The sequence below is a fragment of the Lissotriton vulgaris genome, chromosome 1_1, assembly GCF_964263255.1.
Source record: "Lissotriton vulgaris chromosome 1_1, aLisVul1.2, whole genome shotgun sequence".
In the NCBI taxonomy this organism is placed as follows: domain Eukaryota; kingdom Metazoa; phylum Chordata; class Amphibia; order Caudata; family Salamandridae; genus Lissotriton; species Lissotriton vulgaris.
The window spans coordinates 721,454,200-721,477,006 of record NC_141685.1 but is presented as its reverse complement, the minus strand read 5'-3'; the positions used below and the strand labels follow the sequence as shown (position 1 = coordinate 721,477,006).

The window sequence follows — 22,807 nt, the reverse complement described above, 5'->3', positions numbered from 1 at the left end:
GAGGTGCGAGCACCACCCCAGACAGGATTTTGTGTATTGGGTAGGACAGGGCTGAATAGAATCAGACATGCCCGGGGCACACAAGGTGTCCCCGTGCATAGGCCAGCCCAAACCGGTTCTGGGGCCTTCCAGCCCCAGTCCTGGCGCGGAGCTGGACAAAGGAAAGGGGGTGTAACCGCCCCCCTTCCTGGTTCCTCCCAGAGGAGGGACCTAGTAGGTGATCCACCCCCTAGATTGGAATAAGAGGGGGAGCAGTGCCATTGCACAGCAGATCATCCCGAAATCAACTTAAAACTAAGAAGAAGACTGGACTTCGACATTCTGCTGCACAGAAGACTGAAGAAGAATCTCCCTTGTGGCCAAGGAGTGACCACCCTGTGAACACAGGCACCAACCAGCAACTCGACGTCTGCTTTGCCGCCGCCTCCCGCCGGAGACCGAGCCCAGAGCCCGACAAGAACCAGACTCCCAGACCTCTCAGAGCCCGATCCACAGTCCCTGCAAAGAAGGGACCCGTGGAGGCACCGAGTGACGTGGGACCGGACCTCTTGAAAGACACCCGAAAAGCTGACTGCGCAGCTTCTGAGGCATCCTCGACGTTGTGCTTTGGGGATTGAGAACCCCCACCACCGAGCAGCCCTTGCACCGAAGATCAGCCCTCCAGCATCTCCACGATCTGCGTGGGGCCCTTTTGCATTGTGCCACTCGACGCGCCATCCCGGCCACTAGCCACGCGGCCAGCGGCCATCTTGGCGACGAACCCGAAGATTTAAACAGCAGGTCTGGTTGCTCCAGACCTACCCAAGCTCCTGTGAAAAGGAGCACCCGCTCTGACCTTGCTGGTCCGAGTGAACAGCATCTTTCAACTTCTGCGTGGCTTGCATTTGCCAAGGCCTGTTTGCTCCGATCAGGTCGCCGACACCGCCAACAGCGAGAAGCCTACGTGGGACAGCTCGTGACCGACTCCTGGACGTCCTCGACCCCGGGTATCCACGTGGCTGCAGAAAGAAGCTACCCGACAACGCCTGTTCGCACCCGACATCACCTGGTTCCACTCTGGTTCCACGGCAGTCACTGGCTAGTGACTTTGAACACTGTCCCCTCTGCTTTCAGGTCTTCACATCTACAGATCCACCCTTGGATCCACCGGAACTCTTCTCATCGAGCCGCCTGCAGCATCTCCTGCTCCAAGCACCATCGACCAGCGTGACGAAACCCGACACATCTTCGACCCTGTGCACCCGCTTCCTGTGGGTGAGGTAACTCAGCTCCGCCGGTGCTCCTGCACTGGTACACATCCCAAGGGCCTGTGTTTTAAGTTTCAGCTCCGTAGGTCACTCGGAAGGTTCCTAACTTTCTAACTTTGTGCTTTTTACGCACCATAGACTTTGTATTGAGAAGTGCGTGCACTTTGAACACTGCACCCGAGTCCCGTGGGCCTTTCCCGACTTAGTCAACTCCAGTCTCAAATAGCTCCAGCGATTCCCAAGGCCCTAGGCCTCTTCACTATCCTCCTGGTATCCCTTATACCACTTATTTAGTATATGGTTTAGGTGGCCCCTAGGGCTCATCCATATTGTGCAACTTTTGTGTATTTTAAACTGTCTTGTGATTTAACGCTTGTGCTTCTGTGCTCATAAAGAGTCCAGGGGATTTTATAGTTAATAAATCAATATATATTTTCAATATATATCTGTGTGGTGTCCCTTTCATTTGGTATTCAAGGGGGTTGTGTATGGTATAACAGCTGGCTTCACATGCCTTTCAGAGTTTAGCCTAAGACTGCTTTGTCCACGTTACCACTAGGATAACTGGTCTACAAGGTTGAATTACAACCATCATCATAAGGGTTGCTTGGCATGGTACAAAGTGATCACTAGAACTAGTGAGCATTATATACCAGGCCAACTTCTCACAGTAATATAAAATGGACACGAATCTGAGCATGTGCGCCTGTTGTGGCTGGCACTCCAGTAAAGGACCGACCAATTGACCATCATGGCCTACCTCCGAGAGGAGCAGCCTGGCCCGTACCTCTTCATAGGGGGAACAAGACCCTGAGCGTGTTTTGGCTTTCTTGGACCTCACCAATGAAGACAGCTTGAGTTCTCATAGCAAAGCGAGCTACGGTGCCCACTTCCTGGCACATGGCCCAGGCTGGCTCACTGAGAGGGAGAGAATGCTCGAATTATACTGAATCACTGGTAGCTTCAGTGTAGTATTTCACGCCATCATTCTTTTGCTCATCTGTGCCATTGTAGAAGAGGATCAGCCATTCTTAAAGCAGCCATTCCTCCTGTTGGGTGACCAACTGGCATGGGTGCAGATTCAGGACGGTGAGTGTAAAATTCAGGACAAAGGGTCAAAATTCAGGACAAAAATACTGGACAAGAAGTCAAAATTCAGGATAAAAGGTTGGCATAAAAAAATGCAATAGGTCTCACCTTTCATTAAGTGAACGCCATTTGCTGTGCTATACAATACCATTAGCCAAGGAAATGGCTTTAACTTAATCAAAGGCGGGACCTATTGCATTTTCAATGCTTGTTTAAATTTGTGACTTTTGAAATTCACAACCTTACATCGTCATAACCCCACAGAATTGGTTCCTTGATAAATTTGACTACTGGTGAACTGGTAAAGAGGGATGGATTTGTTCTTGCTTTAAAGACTGAAATGATACAGAACGGTGAAGCCAGAAGCCCAACTGAATGCCTCTATTGAATATGTGTCTGCTCTCTCGGATCATGACCCACATAAATTCTTTATTTATATATCTTTTTTTTAACTCAGTGTGAATAAAACACTACATTCAATCAATGAGATAGCACGTTCCCGCACCTGTGCAAGGCGGGGCAGAAACCAACATTACTTAGCCTTTGCAAGAATGTTCAAACTGGGCCACACTGCAAGAGTCTGTAACTAGAAAGGGACCATTAGGCATGGTTTCATTGTGACAGACCTTCGTGTCTCAAAGCAGCCTCTCTACCTTCATCCAACTGAGGAAATGGCAGAATGGCCTGTCCGGTCCTCCTGTAGTGCAGATCCCCATCTCTGTCTGGCACAGCAGGCAGCCAGAAGAACCCTGCTATGAGAAGGTCTGAATCTTCCAGGGTAAAACCCCCTGATGCATTATATAGATCAGAACCAATTCAATAATATACTTAAATCTGGTTGAAACGCCACATGAACGATTTTGATTACCAGTGATTCAAATTTTTGCATGAGAGCTGATGATATGGGTGGTGGGGATTTCCACAGAGCATTGACTTTTAGAATGTTCTGCACCAACTTATCTTTAATAAAACTAATCATTAGCGTAAGAGAGAGAATCATTAGAGATTTTTTCTGTGCACTTTTGCCAGTTGGATAGATGTTTCAGCAGTGATAATAGGGTAAATCCATTGTCTCTCTATAAGTTAGGCGCAAACAATGTGCTTGAGTTTACTTTTGTAGTTAAAGGCTCTGTGGTGCATGCATCTTTGTTACCAGGTTTTGGAACACCCCATCATCAGATAATGTTCGTAATAAAAAACTTTATTGATGCATACACTGCTGCTAGCAAATCACTGCGTATATTCTTTCTGTTATTGACAGGTGATAGAAGAACAGTAGAACAGAGGAACAGTTCATATGTACTGCCACCTAACGTGGTGTCCAATCAGCAATGGGCAAATTAGATGGCTTTAACCCTTTGTCCGTGAAAGGCTTTAATTCTATAGCCAGGACTATTTCGTCAGGCTCACCCGTGGATGTCCTCCCAGTTGAAATCTGGAAGGAATATGCACAAACTTTTTGTCCCCTGTTAATCTCTGCATTCGGGCACATTGCCACTTGCATGGAAAAATGCCATAGTCACACTTATCTTGAAAAAGCCATCTCTTGATCCAGCTGTCATGAATAACTACAGACCAATTTCTCTTTTTCCATTTCCGGTGAAAATTGTAGAACGTGATGTTAGCAGGTTCTTAGTCCAATATATAGAAAATACCAGCTACTGGAAGAAAGAAAAATTCAGATTTAGGCCTGGCCATGGCACTGAATCAGCTTGGATTACTGCAATGGACGAGCTACGGATGCGAGCTGATGAAGGGCAGTCCGCGACACTGATCTTATTGGACATCTCGGCCACATTCGACACTGTGTGTCATGTCACCCTTCTAGCTTGGTTGGAGTCATTTGGAGTGTGTGGAACTGCTTTGCAATGGTTGTGCTCGTTCCTTCAGAATGGAAGTCAAGTAGTCGCTCTACCTAATTATTGTTCCCAGATCAGGGCCACTAATCAGGGTGTACCACAGGGCTCTGCCATCAGCCCAGTTGTATTTGACATCTACATGGCCCAATAATTAGACTTATTAAGTCTCATAAAGTGGCTTTGATTAACTACGTTGATGACACTCAGCTTATTGTTTCTTTGGCCTGTAATGAGTGCATGACCGACATTATTCAGCAGCTCATGCTAAACTCATTGAAAGTTAATGAGGATAGGACAGAGATACCCTTCTGCATTGCCTGTACAATCCCAGAGGTTTTATCCCCAAATTTCTGACCTGGAACACTTAAGGGGCCTGTTGCTCCTGTTAACAAATTTCGGAATCTGGGAGTCACCTTTGACGACAAACTGTGTGGAAAGTCATGTAAATAAAATGGCTGCAACTTGCTTTGCGCTCTTGAAAACCTTTTGGAAGATCCTCCTGTTGCTTCCATCTTGTTCTAGACATGTGGATGTCCGAAGCATTGTTTTTAGTTGTTTAGACTACTGCAATGCTTTTCTTTTGGATGCACCTGATTACCTACTGCATCGTCTGGCAAGGGTGCAAAATGCAGCCGCTAAACTTGCTTTAAACAGACCTCGGAGAGCCTCTGCATCCTTTGCCTTAAAGAAGCTACACTGGCTGCCACTTAAGCAAATAATCCAGTTTAAATCTCTTTGCCTGGCCTATAAAGCCTTTTATGAGATGGGCCCTGTCTCCTCGCAAAAGAGAATAAGAAGATATATCCCTAACAGATATCTTTGTCCACATCTGTAATCTGTTTTGTGAGTCCAAGTTTAGCAAATGCAGGCTAAGAGCCAGGACTTTTATCGTCTGGGCCACTAAGCTCTAGAATTCACTTCCTCTTTTCCTAAGAACTACAACTGACTTGTTAAAGTTTAGAAAGGCACTCAAGACCTGGCCTTTTCCAAAGTAACTGGTACTGAGTCGTCCCTGTCCTTGGAGCTCTGATCTGTCTTTTCTCATGGTCCTTCCCTCTTTTTCTCATGTACCACCTTTAACCATTATGGCCAGTGCCAGGATACCATTTGGTGAATAAATAAATAAATAGTACCTTGAAAGTTTGATGTGTATTTTGTTTGTCTCTATAATTTGCATTTAACGATTGTGGTGATACAAAGGCAAGTCTGTGACTGGGGGTGAATGTTTTGCCATTGTGCAACATTCCGTCCATCATCTTTTGTTTTTTGCTGTTCACCCTATGTGGGAAGGGTATGCCCAGACGTGTGTCCCTTGCTCACTAGGCCACTAGAGTCAAGCTATCCTTGCTAAAGATGGCTGATAGCCAGAAACCGGTTCTAGGATGCTTGATTCCGGTCCAGGAAAGACATGGCTTGGCAGTTCGGGCTAGACTGTTCCCATGAGGCACAGGGTCAAGACTGATTTGCATATGGCCATGTCTGAACTGGCCACTGGAACCTCACACAGTGGCACACAGTGGCTCACCAACTGCGCCGACAACCTCGCACCACTGATGACTATTCCCAGCAGACCCGGCAGCAGGAAAGCCTTGTGGTTCACCAACGACCTCAACAACTCCAAGAAAACCTGCCGAACCCTCGAGAAAGCCTGGCGCCACGACCAGACAGCAGAAAACATGACAGCCCTCAAGAACGCCACCCGCAAACACCACCAGTTGATCCGCACCACCAAGAGGACAACATTCAAAGAACGTCTGGACAACAACACCCACAACAGCAAGGAACTCTTCAGCATCGTTAAAGAGCTCTCCAATCCCAGCGCCTGCAACAACGACATCACACCCTCGCAAGATCTCTGCGACTCACTCGCCTCGTTCTTTCACCGCAAGATCGCCGACATACAAAACAGCTTCGGCGCACAGACCACGCACCCTACGAATGAACCAGCGCCCCCCACCACCACCCTCCGGTCCTGGACTGCTGTCAGCGCCGAAGACACCACCCGCCTGATGAACACCATCCACTCCGGCTCCCCTACCGACCCCTGCCCACATCACATCTTCAACAAAGCCGACTCCATCATCGCACCTCAACTCCAGAACATCATCAACAGCTCCTTCGCAACTGCCACCTTCCCGGAAAGCTGGAAACATGCCGAGCTGAGCGCCCTCCTGAAAAAACCCACTGCGGACCCCACGGACCTCAAGAACTTCCGCCCCATCTCGCTCCTCCCCTTTCCAGCCAAAGTCATCAAGAGGACCGTCAACAGACAACTCTCCGCCTTCCTCGAGACCAACGGATCCCTCGACCCCTCACAGTCCGGCTTCCGAGCAAACCACAGCACCGAGACCGCTCTCATCGCAGCTACCGACGACATCAGGTCCCTGCTCGACAACGGGGAAACCGCTGCCCTCATCCTCCTAGACCTCTCAGCAGCCTTCGACACCGTATGCTACTGCACGCTGATACAGCGCCTCAGCAGCACCGGGGTCCAAGGAGCGGCACTGGAGTGGATCATCTCGTTCCTCGCCGGAAGAAACCAGAGAGTCCGCCTCCCCCGTTCCGATCCGCGGCCACCGAAGTAATCTGTGGCATCCCGCAAGGATCCTCACTCAGCCCCACCCTCTTCAACGTCTACATGAGCCCTCTCGCAGCCATCGCTCACCAACACAACCTCAACATCATCTCCTACGCCGACGACACCCAGCTGATCCTCTCCCTCACCAACGACCCCGCCACCGCCAAAGCCAACCTCCAGGAAGGAATGAAAGACGTCGCAGAATGGATGAAGATCAGCCGTCTAAAACTGAACTCCGACAAGACGGAAGTCCTCATCCTCAGACCATCTCCCTCGGCCTGGGACGACTCCTGGTGGCCCCCTGCCCTGGTCATCGCACCCAAACCAACGGACCACACACGCAACCTGGGCTTCATCCTGGACTCCTCCCTCACGATGACCAAGCAAGTGAACACCGTCTCGTCATCCTGCTTCAACACCCTGCGCATGCTCCGAAAGATCTTCCGATGGATCCCCACCGAAACCAGGAAGACTGTCACCCAGGCCCTCGTCACCAGCCGTCTGGACTACGGGAACACCCTCTACCCTGGAACCACAGCCAAACTCCAGAAAAGACTCCAGCGCATTCAGAACGCCTCAGCACGACTCATCCTCGACATCCCTTGCCGCAGCCACATCTCTGCCCACCTGAAAGACCTGCACTGGCTTCCCGTCAACAAGAGGATCACGTTCAGACTCCTCACCCACGCACACTAGGCTCTCCATGACTCGGGCCCGAAGTACCTCAACAGCCGCCTCACATTCTACACACCCACCCGCCAGCTCCGTTCCGCCAACCTCGCCCTCGCCTCCGTCCCACGAGTTCGGAAGTCCACTGTCGGAGGACGTTCCTTATCCTACCTGGCAGCCAAGACATGGAACTCCCTCCCCACTCACCTACGGCTGACCCTGGACCATCTCTCACTTCAGGAAACAACTCAAGACCTGGCTGTTCGAGCAGTAGAAACACACCCCCCCCCCCCTCAGCGCTTTGAGATCCTCACGGGTGAATAGTGCGCTCTACAAATTCTGTTGATTGATTGATTGATTGATTGAACTGGGGTGGCTTGGTGAGCAAAATAATGAGGGATTAAACCCAGATCTGTGACTGGGGGTGAATATTTTGCCATTGTGCAACATTCCGTCCATCATCTTGTGTGTTTTGCTGTTCACCCTATGTGGGAAGGGTATGACCAGACGTGGGTCCCTTGCTCACTAGGCCACTGGAGTCAAGCTATCCTTGCTGAAGACGGCTGATAGCCAGAAACCGGTCCTAGGATGCTTGATTCCGGTCCATGAAAGACATGGCTTGTCAGTTCGGGCTGGACTGTTTCCATGAGGCACAGGATCAAGACTGATTTGCATATGGCCATGTCTGAACTGGGGTGGCTTGGTGAGCAAAATAACGATGGATTAAACCCAGATCTGTGACTGGGGGTGAATGTTTTGCCATTGTGCAACCTTCCGTCCATCATTTTGTGTGTTTTGCGATACAAAAGCAAGACCTGAATTTTGAGCAACGCCTCTCTTCTGTAAGAGTATGCTCACAGAGGATATTGTGTGCAAACTGCTAAAGGTATCATCAGTGCATGGGTATTCAGTACACTTAGGGATTACCCGACCTGTGAGGCCTTTAATAAGTGTGTGTCCTTGATTGGTTGAGACCCTGTAAAAGGTGTCACCATTGGCATTTCAACCTACTATTGGGTAGATGTATTTTTTTAAATAGTGTTTAGCCTTTAGTAGTGGATGTAATGGAGTATTTTACTTTTTACAAAAGAAATAATGGCTAGACAGCAGAGTAAGACTTGGAATGTTTTGCCGCATTACCCTGAGAGTCAAGTTCAAAATACAACATTTAGTTCCCATTTGAGATGCCTCCATTACTTGTGCTTCAGAACACTAGCAGTGAAAGATCCCATGTGATATAGCTGGGACAAAATACAACCTCTCTGACCTAAGACCTTCAAACACAGATTTATTACATTTGCCATTTAAGTACATTACATTTATTAGCACAAATAATTGATATATACAACTCTGGTAGACATTTCTTAACAAGCAGCTACAAATGGAACCAAAATACACCAGATCATGGTGAGCTGAATAATTTCAGAATCATAGAAAGGATCAATAATGTCACCAATTTACAAGCAGAATGACAAGGCCAATGTGAAAAACTACTGAACAATGATGCCAAATATTACGCAGGATTAATCCTGGGAGAACTGAAATCTTGGGTCTCCGCCTCATCCATTATACCATTAAACCAGACTGTCTTCTGCAAAAACATGGGAACAGTTACCAACATCATGGCCTAACCCACTTGATTGACACTACAAAACAAGCCAGGCAACCGTTATTCCTGTGCTTCATCAACTACAGCTTGGCCTTTGACAACATCGATCAAGTAGGACTGTGACGGAACCTGTAAAATTGGGGCATACCACCAGCCCTTCTATAGCAACTCATATTCCTACCACAGAGTCATGGGTAAAATTCAAACTGGGGATGGGGTCACACCTATCAAGGCGCATCACCACCACCAAAGGGCTAAAACAAGGGTGCGTCCCTGCTCCCATGCTATTCAGCTGGACAAGTACAATTCACATGCCCCCAAGCTCAGTAAGACGACTATCTCCAACCTTCTTTATGCCGACAACCAAGTGTTAGTAAGCCAAATACCAATTGGTCTACAACACTACTCAATGCAACACAGGAATATTCACAGGAGAATGCACTTAAGATCAATATAAGAAAACAAAAACAATGGCAATAAATCTTTCCAAGAAGACATGACCTATATGGTTCCTGGATAAACAACGAATAGAACTAGGAATAAAAAATACCTATGAGTTCTGCAAGACAACAAAGGTTCCTTCAACCCTAAAAAAAAGCACTAAGATGGAAAGGCAACACTAACTTTTTTCATGAAGACTCTAAAAAAGCACATGCCGGACCTTCACTGATACCCCTACTTGGGGTCATCCAAACGAAACTCATTCTGACGATGACATACAGGAGTGAGGTAATGCGAGGAAGAGATGCAATCACCGTGGAAAAAATAATCACCAGGTCATACAGAACGATCTTTCACATTCCAAACAATGCCTAGCCTGAGCAAATAAGGCTATTGGGCTCCAGAAACAGCTAGAGGGGGCGCTTTTATAAAATGCTGGCATAAGATCAGAGGAGCAGAGCAAAACACATTAAATTGTCATCTCTGGGCTGAATTGTCACAAAAAGGGTCCTCACCAGCCGGAATATACCTCAGAGACTCCCTAAACCAATTAGGGTTAGAAATTGCATGGGAATCCTCACCGACCCATACTAGCTTTAAGAAAGTGGTCTCTAACACCATCAGATTCATGTTAACTGCAGAAAATAAGACCACCCTTACAAAAAGGGCACATGGCTAGCTCGTACTGAACGACTATGTTGCAGCCAAACCACAATCGTACCTGATTGCAGGATTCAACATCGCACTGAAAAAAAATACTTTAAATATCAGCTGGGTATAATGCTAATCCTACCTCACCTTCCACCCTGGAAGAGGAAGCCTGGAGACAACACCTGATGACTATGCTTTCATGGACCGGAAGTTCTTGTACACATAATCTGCATTAGCACAAGTCTAACAAAAGAACAACGTTTACTTCTTCGACCCATCTACAACCAAGCTGGGATTCACATCTGCAGAGAAGGTGCCGGCCTGCTTCAAATCTGATTCCATGCATTAGATCTGTCACTTCACAAAAGTTTCTCAACATAGTAGAGAAGAGAATGCACACACAAATACACAGCAGAGCCAAGGCAGCCGAGCAGGACAACAAAACGTAAGGAAAGAGGGCCTATCTTGCACAGTGGTAATTTGCACAAATAAATAATAGAATAAATAATTCTGGCACCATTGAAGGTCCCCCTTGAAATCAAATGACACCACTGTACGAAGAAAGGAAAACCTGGAACCGGAGACACTCTCCTGTGGGTTTTTTTAAACCGCACCAACTTCTAAGATGGATTGCACAAGGACTTTTATCAAATTTTAATCTTGTAAATTAAGTTATTTATATGTGTTATGTATATGCAAGGGTTTTGATCAATCTAACATAATAAATTACTCACTGAATTAATTACTCTAGGCTTACAGAAGCTGCTTTATTGGCTGCTACAATATAACAATCATAAGCATTAGGTAGTCAATAGAGAAGATTGGCATGTTGACCATCAATAGTTACAGTAAGATTAATCTCACAAAATCATTCAGGAGTATGGGAAGTCGCACTGTAGAGGTACTCTTATGTACACTTAAGGTCTTATGTATCATCCCCAAAACGTCCAACTCCTGCTCAGTAAGAGTGCAAGGGAGGCACAGTCCTCTCTATTTCTACTAATTTGAATAATTAGATCACGATTATTCACAATTTATTCCCATTTCAGATATTTTGAGGACAATTCATAAAGCCATGAAAGAGTGTGTAAATACATTTTGCATTAGAACTGCCTTTGTGAATAGGAAGCATGGATTCTAAATGAATTCCACATGGATTAACACAATGTTTGGCAGAGCTTTGACCTTAATGGACCAGAGGTGGACTCCCTTGGCCCATGGAAATTAAGTGATCTGAAGTTCAGCGATGTAAGCAAGGCAACATACCTTTGCACTGTGGCATAAATTGCCATCCTTTTGTTGTACATTCCGCTGTGTCCACAATGTTGCTTTGGTAGCTGTGATATCCATCATTACATTCATATTGAACTGTATCTTCGACATTGAAAAACTGCTTTTTGGGCTTGTGGCTCTTAATAGCGCCAGTCAGCGTTAATTTGCACATTCCTGTAGTAATAAGCATATTGAAATGGTTATCATTTTATCATGAGAATTATAAAAATACGCTGCTATCTTTACACTATGTCATTCATGTACAGACATTTATAAACCAACTGAATTATTTATCTTCATCAAATCTAAGTAATACTTAACGACTAAATAAACATAGTTAATCAAAAGAAATTCATATTTTCTCATCCCTTACACCACAATGGTAAAAAATCTTCTTAAGTATAGAGTTGTTATGTATTATTGGTATTTGGATAAATAGAGGTTTAACATTCCATATGTTGATAAAAAATATAGCATGTGGAATAGTGAATTACGTAGTACTGTTCTCTGCTGAGGACACTGAATGGCAAATATAACTGCAGAGGGTTTTAGTTACTGTTGATTGACGAACCCACAAACATATGCAGGAGCACGAGGGGAAGGGCCTTTTACAGTTGTTAATGTCCAATAGAAGGTGGCAATAAGGCTATTAACAGCCATCTACTAATTCCACATAACACAGGTAAATAAACACTCCAATTATCTCGGTTACCTTCATCCTAGTGTCTTTGACCCTAAGAAAGTGCAATTGAGCATTATGGCTGAGAGTGATAATTGCAAAATACCCCAAATTACAACTCAAACATCCCCTTCCAATATCCTTCATCCAGATGTCACAACATTTGCGTTTTGACTTACCTTTACACTCCACCAAGGCAGTGGATTGAAATCAACCACATGTATGCGTTGTCTAACTGCGCAACTGCAGTTCTGCAATAGATGGAACCACTGGGATGTAGAAACATATTGATGCAAAATTCACCGACATCCTTCAATGCTGATGGAAATTTGTCTATCAAATTTTGGCAGTTTTTGGCCCTCAAAATTCCGATGCAGTCAGTTCCCATGTAGTATTTTTCAGAACATGCTGGTGAACATTTTATAGACACTACACTTGCCTTTACCTGCAAGTCATGTAACAATCAGCCTGATTCATGAAAGACCCGTTTTGCGAGTCTTTAATAGCGATTCATAAGGAATCGCTATTACAGGCTCGCAAAACGGGATTCATGTAAGAATCGCAAAAAAAAATGCAATTCCTACAAATTCCTTATTTGCGATTAGCAAATTGCTAATCGCAAATAAGGAATAACTCCCCATTCATTCCTATGGGCCAAAAGGCCCATAGGAATGAATGGGGAGTATTCCTTATTTGCGATTAGCAATTAGCTAATCGCAAATAAGATAGCGATTTAAAGGGTGCCAGGGGTGTCCGAAGGACACCCTGTAGCACCCCTTAAATGCAAATTTAAACAGGTGTCGCGCACACACATGTCCAAAGGACATGTGCGTGTGCAACATGCAACTTAGAAAAATGCTTTTAAAAGAATTTTTCTAAGTTTTCGCTATTTACCACAAGGTTTGACCTCGCGGTAAATAGCGGGCCAAAATTGCAAATTCGCAATTTTCTAATGGATGATGAATTGCATTTAAGGAATCTCAAATAGAGATTCCTTAAATGTAATTCCTCGCAAAATAGCGAAATCGCTATTACCGATTTTTGCATTTGGGATGATGAATCCCAAATGCAAAAATCGCACTCGCAAAGGGCCAGATTCTCAGATTCTGGACCTTTGCGAGCGCAATTCAGCATGATGAATCAGGCTGTAACTCTCCCAAACATGGTGTCGGGAGCTGAGTGGAGTGCCCACGGCAAGTCAGCTGCATGATAGCTACAGAAACTTGGGAAGATGATGAGATAAGGCATATGTGGGGGTAAATACAAGACAGTGTATTTCACTCTACTTACAGAACGAACAGTGGTTGAAGTTACGCAATTTATATTGAATAATAGTGGAATCAGATGGGGCTTAGGGATCAAGGAGATATGATAAGAGGAATATCTTTAGCAAAGTTAGCTTACTGGGTGTGCAGACAGAGAATCTTCACTATTTCGTGGATTCTTTTTTGTACTGATCGCCCTGACTCTTTCTTTTTATCCTCTTTAAATAATATACAGAAAACCGTGCAAAAATGTTTGAAATACTTCCATCCAATTGGCAACATGACAAGCATAATCCTATGGACAAGCTTAAAGATCTACTCAGGCTAATATTTTTTAACCCTATATCATTTTTCATCACCCGCTGGTAGATCAGCAGATGCAGTGGTACAGTTGCTAATTTATTATTCTAATTTAGGGGTCAGGGATGATTTCAATGCGTTATTCATAAAAAGAGAGGGGGAGCCCATATAACCCTCTAGAGCCTAGCATTCACCACAAACATGTAAAAAGAGGAGTTCTAGCAGAATTAATATGTAAGGAGCTTGCAAGGAGGGCAACTTTGTATTTGCATCCTCTGGTGGGACGACTCGCCCAATGTGATTCCATCATTTTGAATCATGTAGAATGCATCAATTAAACTTTTAAAGGTATTGTTTCACCAAAGCCAAACTGGACACTGACTGCAAAATTGCTATTTTATTCTAAATATTTACCTAATCTATCAGTTCATAAAGACAAACGTAAAACAAAGGTGACTAACCTGGAGACGTTTTTTCTAGGCATTGCTGCATCAAAGTCAACAAGCATTGGCATTACCAATAGGTCTCGCCTTTGGGACCTTATGAGTATTTAGTTATGCAGCACAATATCCTTGGTGCAACAACATCAACTGTTGCATGGATAAACACTTATAAGGTCCCAAAGACGAGACCTATTGCCTATGTCAATGCTTGTTTTGTCACTGCACTCAATACCTTGTAGTTATCTTTATCCAATTATAAAATCAGAACTGAACGTGCTCAAATGCATTGAAAACGTAGGCTGACTGAGTACCCATGGGAAGGGGAACAGGGTAACTCTAAGGAATGTGTGCTCTTTAACAGAGGGTTCGATCAGGACCAGCAGGGGCCGACCCCAAAGTTTCTAAAGCTACCTGAAATATAACGGTGATTGTTGTCTAGTACTTCCTATGGGTTCATATCTTTTCAGTCCTATAATATTTAAATTGAATCCCAGCTCTGAAACTGATATTTCTCTAAACACTATGCATTGCACACAAATAGGGAAATGCCAAACTAGCAGCTTTTTTTGTAAAACAGCCTGTGCATGCACAAACCCTCAACAAGACCTTTGCTCAACCAATGCACTATACAAGTCTCGGTGGCTGTTGCAATCCAGTCTTTCATCTTTGGGCTGATTTACCCAACTAATGTTAAGTATTCCTAGATTAGCTGATTTTCTTCACATTCCTAATGGCCGATAAAGTTTTTCTAAAATTAAAAGGGTACTGTACAAAGAAGTGACACAACATGACAGCAAAGTGTTAGAGTGACATGAAATGTTTTCGAACTTATGTTGAGAAGACACTCAAAGTTCTGTACACAGCTTTACTGATTGAGCCAGCCACTATTATAGTTAGAACGCAGATTTATGTCAATAATGGAACTCAGAAAAAATGTGACATCAACACACCCAATTGTGGGTATACACAAGCAAGGTGTGGAGAACCTCGCCTTCCTAAAAAGATAAAACATCAATTTGGGTGCGCACTACTGGCTTGAAAGAGAAGTATTACATGTGCTGGATTTGTGGAATATGAGACTTTCCATTTTTTCATCATTGAAAAGTGATTGTTATCGTTGAGGTTAGCATAGGAATTATTTAGTTCTATTTAGAACCTTGTATATATATAAGCACACACATTGATGTACCGTCCCCCCTGCAGAATGTGATCAGTCATGGTGGTGCTGCACAGTCCTAAACATGATCCTTTCAAACTAGTATGACGTATGAAAGAGAACACATAGAACACATTACATCAACATATATCTGTCTGCACAAAGCAGTCATTGTGAAAAAAGTATATAGTTGGAAAGGATAATTTGTACAATTTCTGTAAGCACTATATATGTATATGTCTACGTTCATAATACACTGTCTTTCTATTGTTCAGGTACCGAGATAAGTTGGAAATGATGTCATTGGTGGACAGTGTTGTGTTGTTGATGTGGGTAGTGGCAGCCTTAGGGGTCTCAACTTGGGGCCTACACTCCGGGGTATCTAGGTTCTACTAGGCCTAACACGTGGCCCTAGAAATAACTGAGACGGACACTGGGAATAACTTCTTGGCTCTCCGTCTGCGCGTCTGACTGCGTACGTGCGTGCGGGGCCCCTCTTTATTATAGTAAGTCACATGACTCAACGTTGCACGCTCATGGCGTCATGGGCGTGTCAGAACCAGGAGCTCAACAGACAGCTAATAAGGCAAGGTTTTGGTCTCTTGAATGAAGGATGAAGGACCAAGATACACATCTGCATATTGATAACATTTCAACATCGCAGAGACAAACCCACGCCATGGATGATTGACTATATATATTTGGTTTGTACTGCTGACTCGTCATGTGATCAAGGGTACTTGCTACCCGAAACGCGTCATGCTGATTTAAAAAGGGATAATAAATCTACCTGCTGAATTCCACACTGCCTGGTGGTCCGTTGTTTCTGTGTTGCCTATGGGTAAGGACAGAAGTACGTGTAAAAGGAAAGATGCAGCAACGCTGCAAAACACTGGTGATGCACAGGAAAGCAGCGCCACTGTTAGCATTAAATATTCAAAAATATCTCCCCCAACTCAATTTTTGGAAATAGGGAGCCGGCACTTAAAGTCTGGGAACTTAAATCTGTTTAAGGAGCCAGGTCATCTCTGGCACTAGGAAACAGGAGAGACTCACTTCAGAAGTGACACTGCGTTTCTGAATCTAAAGTGCAGCAATCCCAGTGCTGCTCACAAGCTGGGAATAGCATTCCCAGCATGTGAGCAGCGCTGGGATTGGGAGCTGGGAGCCTGCGCAGTGTGCAGCAGGCTCCTGACAAGGATGTGAGGATGGGGATCAAGACGGTGGCCGACAGGTGCAGGTAAGGCCAATTTTGTTTATTTATAATTTTGTTGTTGTGTACCCCCTCCTCCCGGCCCATCAGTTCCCAATACGAGTGGCCGCTACTGGCCTGGTGTGACTCGACTCAATAACCAACGCCAAGGTCCCATGGCCACACCGCTTGGCCTTATCATAATGTATAATTATGTTCAGGAAACAATTCCATAATGGTTTTGGTTACATTTGTATACCAGTATGATTATGTTATCCCTTTTAGGATGTGTTATTTGTTTATTATAATGGGACAAGCACAGTCTATGGGACATGTTGTATGGTTTACAAGATTATGATTGGTTATCTCATGATGTACTTTACATTGTCGGGTTATATGCACAAGATTTTCCCTCCCCCATCTTTTTTAATGTACAGCCTGAAAAAAGGAATGGGCTGATAACCCTTCAACTGTATATAAAATCATCTTTTCGGATTAGAGTGTCTAGCTTGGAGGCATGCATGGAGCCAAACATAATTATAGCTGGTTCCAGCAATGTCCCGCGGTGCCCACGCCTGGGAAATTGCTGTTTGCTATGGCTTGTTGGGAGCGCAAACCTGCTCCGGTTTCAGCAAGCGGGAGCAGAAAAGGCTCTTGCTTGCTGAAAGTGAAGCATGTGTCTTTTTCCCTGCAGGTTGTCAAGCTGTCAAGTTAGCAGTTCTCTGGATCTCAAAGTAATGCTGGCTCCCGAAGGAGGCCAGGAGCATGCAAGTACCGTGGGGGCCTTCACAGTCTTCCACGGTCCCCAACATTGAAAATGCGGGTGCCCTGGGAGGGACAAGGGCACCCACACTACAGGCTGAGCCCCGGGGAATGGGGTCGCTGGGGCCAAAATTTGCCAGGAGAGGGGGCGCGTTCCCACCTCTCTTTGTTTTTTTATTATTATTTTTTTAATGGGACTAGGGAAAGGAGGCCACATGGCCCGCTTCATAAAATGTAAGGAGAAAAAGCTGCAACTTGCCGGAGACCCCGACCCCTTTCTCCACCACTCAACAAACGCGCATTCTTGCACCTGCTGGTTGGGTATGAAGACCCATTGGCTACTGAGGGTCCTTAGTGGCCAACAAGGCCTCCTGTTACCTCCAGTATGCCCCACATAGTGGGATTGCTAGGAGCTGGTCGGAAGCCAAGCCCTTTTCTCCACCACTCTGCAAATGTGCCTCTTGGTGCACTGCTGGTAGGGGGATGAGGTCCCTTAGCTCCTGAGAGCCTCAGAACTAAAGTGTACTTCTTCCCCCTAGCAGCAATGCACCAGGAGACATGTTTGCAGAGTGGAGGAGAAAGGGGCGTGGCCTCTGACAACCTCTCAGCAATATAGCTGTGTGGGTCCTACTGGAGGCAACAAGAGGGATAGTTGGCCCCCAAGGACCCTCAAGAGCCAAAGGGAACTTCTTCCCCAACTAGTAGTGTGCCAGAAGGCGCATTTGCTGAGTGGTGGAAAAGTGGGTGTGGCCTCCTACCAGGTCTCAGCAATTCTGCTGGGTGGGACTTACTAGCCATAACAGGAGGGGTAGTTGGCCCCCAAGGAAGTCATTGGGGACCAGCTACCCCTCCTGTTATCTCAAATAAGTCCCACAAAGCATGATTGGTAAGAGGTCTTCGGCGGCCACGTCTCATTATACTCACGTTATACTTAGGCTCAGATTTCACTCATAAAAAAAACTGTGAAATTCAGCTGTTATAGGTAGTGAGCTGACTATAACTCACGTCCCTGTAATGCACTGCTTATAACTTCACATATTACATCACTCATGACATGGTCGGTGATATCACTTATGACATCACTGATGACATCAATGAAGACATCATCCACATAATCTCTGCTGCACCCACTCACACCCCATATAACCTTTCATACTTCCACTCAAGCTACCACACTGCCATTCACACACCCATACCGGTACTTACACAGCCACTTACTGATTCCTAGATCAACAAACACATCCACTCACTCACCAATACAGCCACTCATAAACTCACTAATATAGCCACTGACATATCCACTCATATACCCATACAGCCACTCACACACTGAGTCAGTCACCCATAGAGCTACTCACTAACCCATACAGTCAATCACACAGCCACTTACTCACCCATACAGTTAAGCACACACTCACTCACTTACTCATACGGATACTAAAGTGTCACTTACACAAGCACACACTCACCCATTCAGCCACTCTCACATTCACTCACTCACACATACAGTCATGCATATACCCCATCACTCACCTATACTGCCTTTTACATATGCAGTTGCTCACCCATATACCACTGACACATGCACTCACTCGCTGACACAGTCATACACACACTCACTCATGCATACAGCCCCACACACATGTACTCACCAACCCATACAGCCACTGATAACCCACTCACTCATCACCCATCCACACAGACACTCAGACACCCATAGGTACTCAGACAACTATTCACTCACCCATGCAGAAACTCATGTACCCACTCACACACCCATACAGCCACTTAAACACCAACTGACAGATACAGACATTCACATAACCAGTCACTCACCCATACATTCACTGAGACACCTAATCACTCCCGTCCTGATGTCCAGGTGCATTGTGGGAATTGTGGTCCCAACCTTTCAAGAAGAATCTTGGAGCTTCAAGACCCTTGGATTGTGTTTTGGACACTTTGGACCCTCAAGTGGAACTTCAGGAAGAAGTTCCAGAAGTTTGGAGGAACTTTGGAAAAAAGCCCATAAGGGAACCAGCTTAACCGTGAGAGCCAAGACGGCAACCTTCAACAGCGAGCCCTGCTGGTTCATACCGCTGAAAGGTTCTAGAGGTCTGACTCCCAGTGTTTGATAGAGAGCTCCCTGAGAAGCAAGCCGGCGAACCCTCACCATACCCGGACTGGCGAAAAACATCAAGAGACCCGGCAGAAAAAGTTTCAGAAACGTTTTTAAGTCCAAAGGTAAAATCTCAACCGAGACCTACAGCAAGGGGTTTCTGGACAGGGCTCCCTTGCGGTCAGCCTGAAACCTTGTCTTTGTTCCGGTCAAGCGCGGTCAGATGTCCCAGAATGGAGCTATTAGTTTCTTAGTGCTACATAGTGCTAAACCTGGAAAAACACATATCTCTGGTTCCCTACATTGATTTTTTTGTCATTTTGGTGTCATTTTAAAGATAAAAGTATTTCCTATTTTTATACATTGATGTGGGATTTTTATTGAGTGTTGTGTCTTAAATATTTACTGAATATGTGTTTTTAAATGCTGAACATACTTGTCTCCTAAGTTAAGCCTGCCTGCTCGCAGCCAAGCTACCAAGGGTTGAGCATGGGAATATTTTTTGAGACATGTACTGAGCCTTAGAACATGTTAATGGCCTTATTGTCAGTGGTGGATGCACATTTGCCACTACTAATAACCCACTTTCCAACTGTGAGCATGCCAGACTTTCCTTTTGGCACATACACATAAAAAGTGTACAAGAGACAAAGATTAGAACAAAAACTTTACCACAGCAAGAGCACAAGCATTCCGCATTACACTGAAGTTTAAAATTCTATGCCCCACGATTGTGCACACTGTAGTGAATGATAGCTTAAAATGCCTCCCATCTACTGATCCACAGTGTGCAATTCTGGTACTAGTAACCACATTTTGTCAGTGAGTATGCCAGGCTGTCTTTCATGCTTACACAACAAAGTGTTGAGCAGTTCATACTAATCTTTAGGATGTGTGTGTTTGTTGGACAACATAAGCATTTGGGTGAAGTGCATAGACTGATTTCCGGCACCCCAGCATGATATGTTGGCCTTGAGACTAGCTAGCTTACACTGCCATCACTAGCACCCTAACCTTTCCATAGAGCGAATGGGTTCTAGCTACTATGGAACATGATAACCTTGACCGCTCAGGGATCGTGGAAACAGATCAAGACCTTTTGCTTAGTCACTCGTGCTCTTTGCTCTCAGAGAAATATACACAGAATACACAGTGGGACATTTTCAATATATTTATTGAACCAACATTATTCTTGTTTAGAAAAATGTGCTGCGATAATCAGTTAACAGTAGCAGATGAAAGGGATTACAAGCACCAAAAGCGTAAACAGTAGATATACTACTGCCATGGTGCTAAAACAGTGTATATATGCAGGCATATTAACTAGGCAGTAATCACATGCACTCCTACTATGCAGAACCCAAGTCTATGTGGACCTACAGTGTGTGTAGATGTAGAGCCAAGAATCCCCGGAAAGGATGATCCAACCCCATTACCCCAATTGGGTCTGATGAATTGTAAGAACCATTCCGTATCAAGTGCATCCTCACTGTATCATGTTAGTTGTTGCCGACCCTAAAAGTGTATAAAAGAGGGAATCTAAGTTGTGTTTAAATACTTCATCTTGGCTATTCCAAGATAGGAAGTCTGTTTCTCTGTTTTATTCAGGAAAATTATCTAAGGTGGTATGAGGCATGCTCTGAATAAGGCCTCAATTCCCTGAACCGTCCATGCTTTCGTCCCCAGACAGATTTTGTGTCTATGGTGTCTTTCCAGAAGTCGAAATCCTGTACCAACAGTTGGGAGATAAAGGAAGCAGAGTATATCAGCTTGGTGTTTGTTAGTATATTTTTCTTTGCAAGTATAGGTGCAACCCTATGGTAGTAGGTCCTCTCGCTCCACAGAAGCCCTGTGCTAGCTGCCTGCCTTGCCTGCCAGAATTCCAGCTGACTGTCGTCCTGCTACAGCGCATGCATCGTGTCTCTGCGCCTGGTATCGTTTTTGCCCGCATTTCATTTCCGAAATTATTTCACCAAGTTTGAGCGCTTGTTAGCGTTAGAGCGCGCATTGCTACATTAGATATTTAATCTATTGTCTAAAGCGGCGATTGTGTTTGTAGGCGAAGCGTCTCCTTTGTTACTTAGTAACTAGATTGTTTAAGTGAAGCTTCGGCTGTGCCCCACTTTCGATTTCACTCTAGGCGGCCATTTCAACTTGTTGGTTGTTTTCACCCGTGTCTCCTCCCAGACCCCGCCTCCCTGCTGACCCTCCCACGCTCCGCCCCCTCCTCTCACCATTTATGGCCAATGTCCCCACGCGCAGCGTCCACGCGCTACGGCCACGCCGAAGGTGCGCCAAAGGTAAGCCCGTCTACGCCCGTCCGCGCCTGGACCGCGCCCAGCGCCATACCCCCTGGCCCCCGTCCCTCCCAGCCCTCCCGCATTACCTACGATGCCGCAACCCTCCTAGCCCTTAACTCCGGTCGCGCCCCAAACTGCGTCCAAGCAGCTCCTGGACACACCCATGGACCTTTCTCCTGCTACTCCTGCAAATTCAGCGGCACCGACAACTACTTCGCTACGACCACTCCACAGACTCCCGACCCCAACCACCTACAATGCATCCTTCTCAACACCCTATCGGTCCACAGACACGCCATTGACCTATGGAACCTACTAGACACCATCTCCCCAGACGTCGCCTTCCTAACAGAAACATGGATGAACGCTTCCTCCGCCCCAGACATCACCATTGCCATCCCGGAAGGCTATAAGATCACACGCAAGGACCGTTCCGGCCACACAGGAGGAGGAATCGCTATCGTCCATAAGAAATCAATCCGCATCTCAACCAGCTCTGACGCCAACCTCGCCAACTCCGAACACCTTCACTTCCAAATCCACATTGACCCCAAGACCACACTCAGAGGCACCCTCCTCTACAGACCACCAGGTCCCCGCGCAAAATTCAGTGAAGACATCACGGACTTCATCACTCCACACGCGCTCCCCTCCAAAGACTACATCCTTCTGGGAGACCTCAACTTTCACCTTGAAAAGATCAACGACCGCAACACCACCACCCTCTTGGACAACCTCGCCAACCTCGGACTTAAACAACTAGTCACTTCCCCCACCCACATCGCAGGTCACACACTCGACCCCATCTTCACCTCCAGCAATCATGTCTCCTTCAGCCACACTACGGATCTCCTCTGGACTGACCACAGCTGCGTTCACTTCACCTACAACAAGCCAAAACCCACCAACCACCGCCAACCAACTCTGCAAAGAAACTGGAACAAAATCACCACCGACCAGATCTCCGCATCGCTCCTTCTCAACACCCCAGCCCAGTCTTCTAACCCAAACCAAGCCGCCGCCAACCTCACCCTATGGTTATCCAACACCGCCGAGACCTTAGCACCACTGAAAAAACGTCAAAGCAAACCTGGCAGCAAGAAGGCCTCATGGTTCAACGATGATCTTAAGAAGTCCAAGAAACTCTGCCGCTCCCTTGAAAAGGCCTGGAAAAAA

General features: G+C 45.7%; 1 protein-coding gene across 7 annotated transcripts in view; it reads right to left on the bottom strand.

Moving 5' to 3' along the window:
• Positions 1–22,807, bottom strand: part of LOC147747711 (coagulation factor XIII B chain-like) — an 825,373-nt gene that overhangs the window by 578,063 nt on the left and 224,503 nt on the right. For all 7 annotated transcript variants that reach the window (XM_086955018.1, XM_086955010.1, XM_086955043.1 and 4 more), the window contains one exon: positions 11,410–11,589. In XM_086955018.1, coding sequence (XP_086811144.1) covers positions 11,410–11,589 — 180 coding nt within the window. The remainder of the gene's footprint in view (positions 1–11,409; positions 11,590–22,807) is intronic.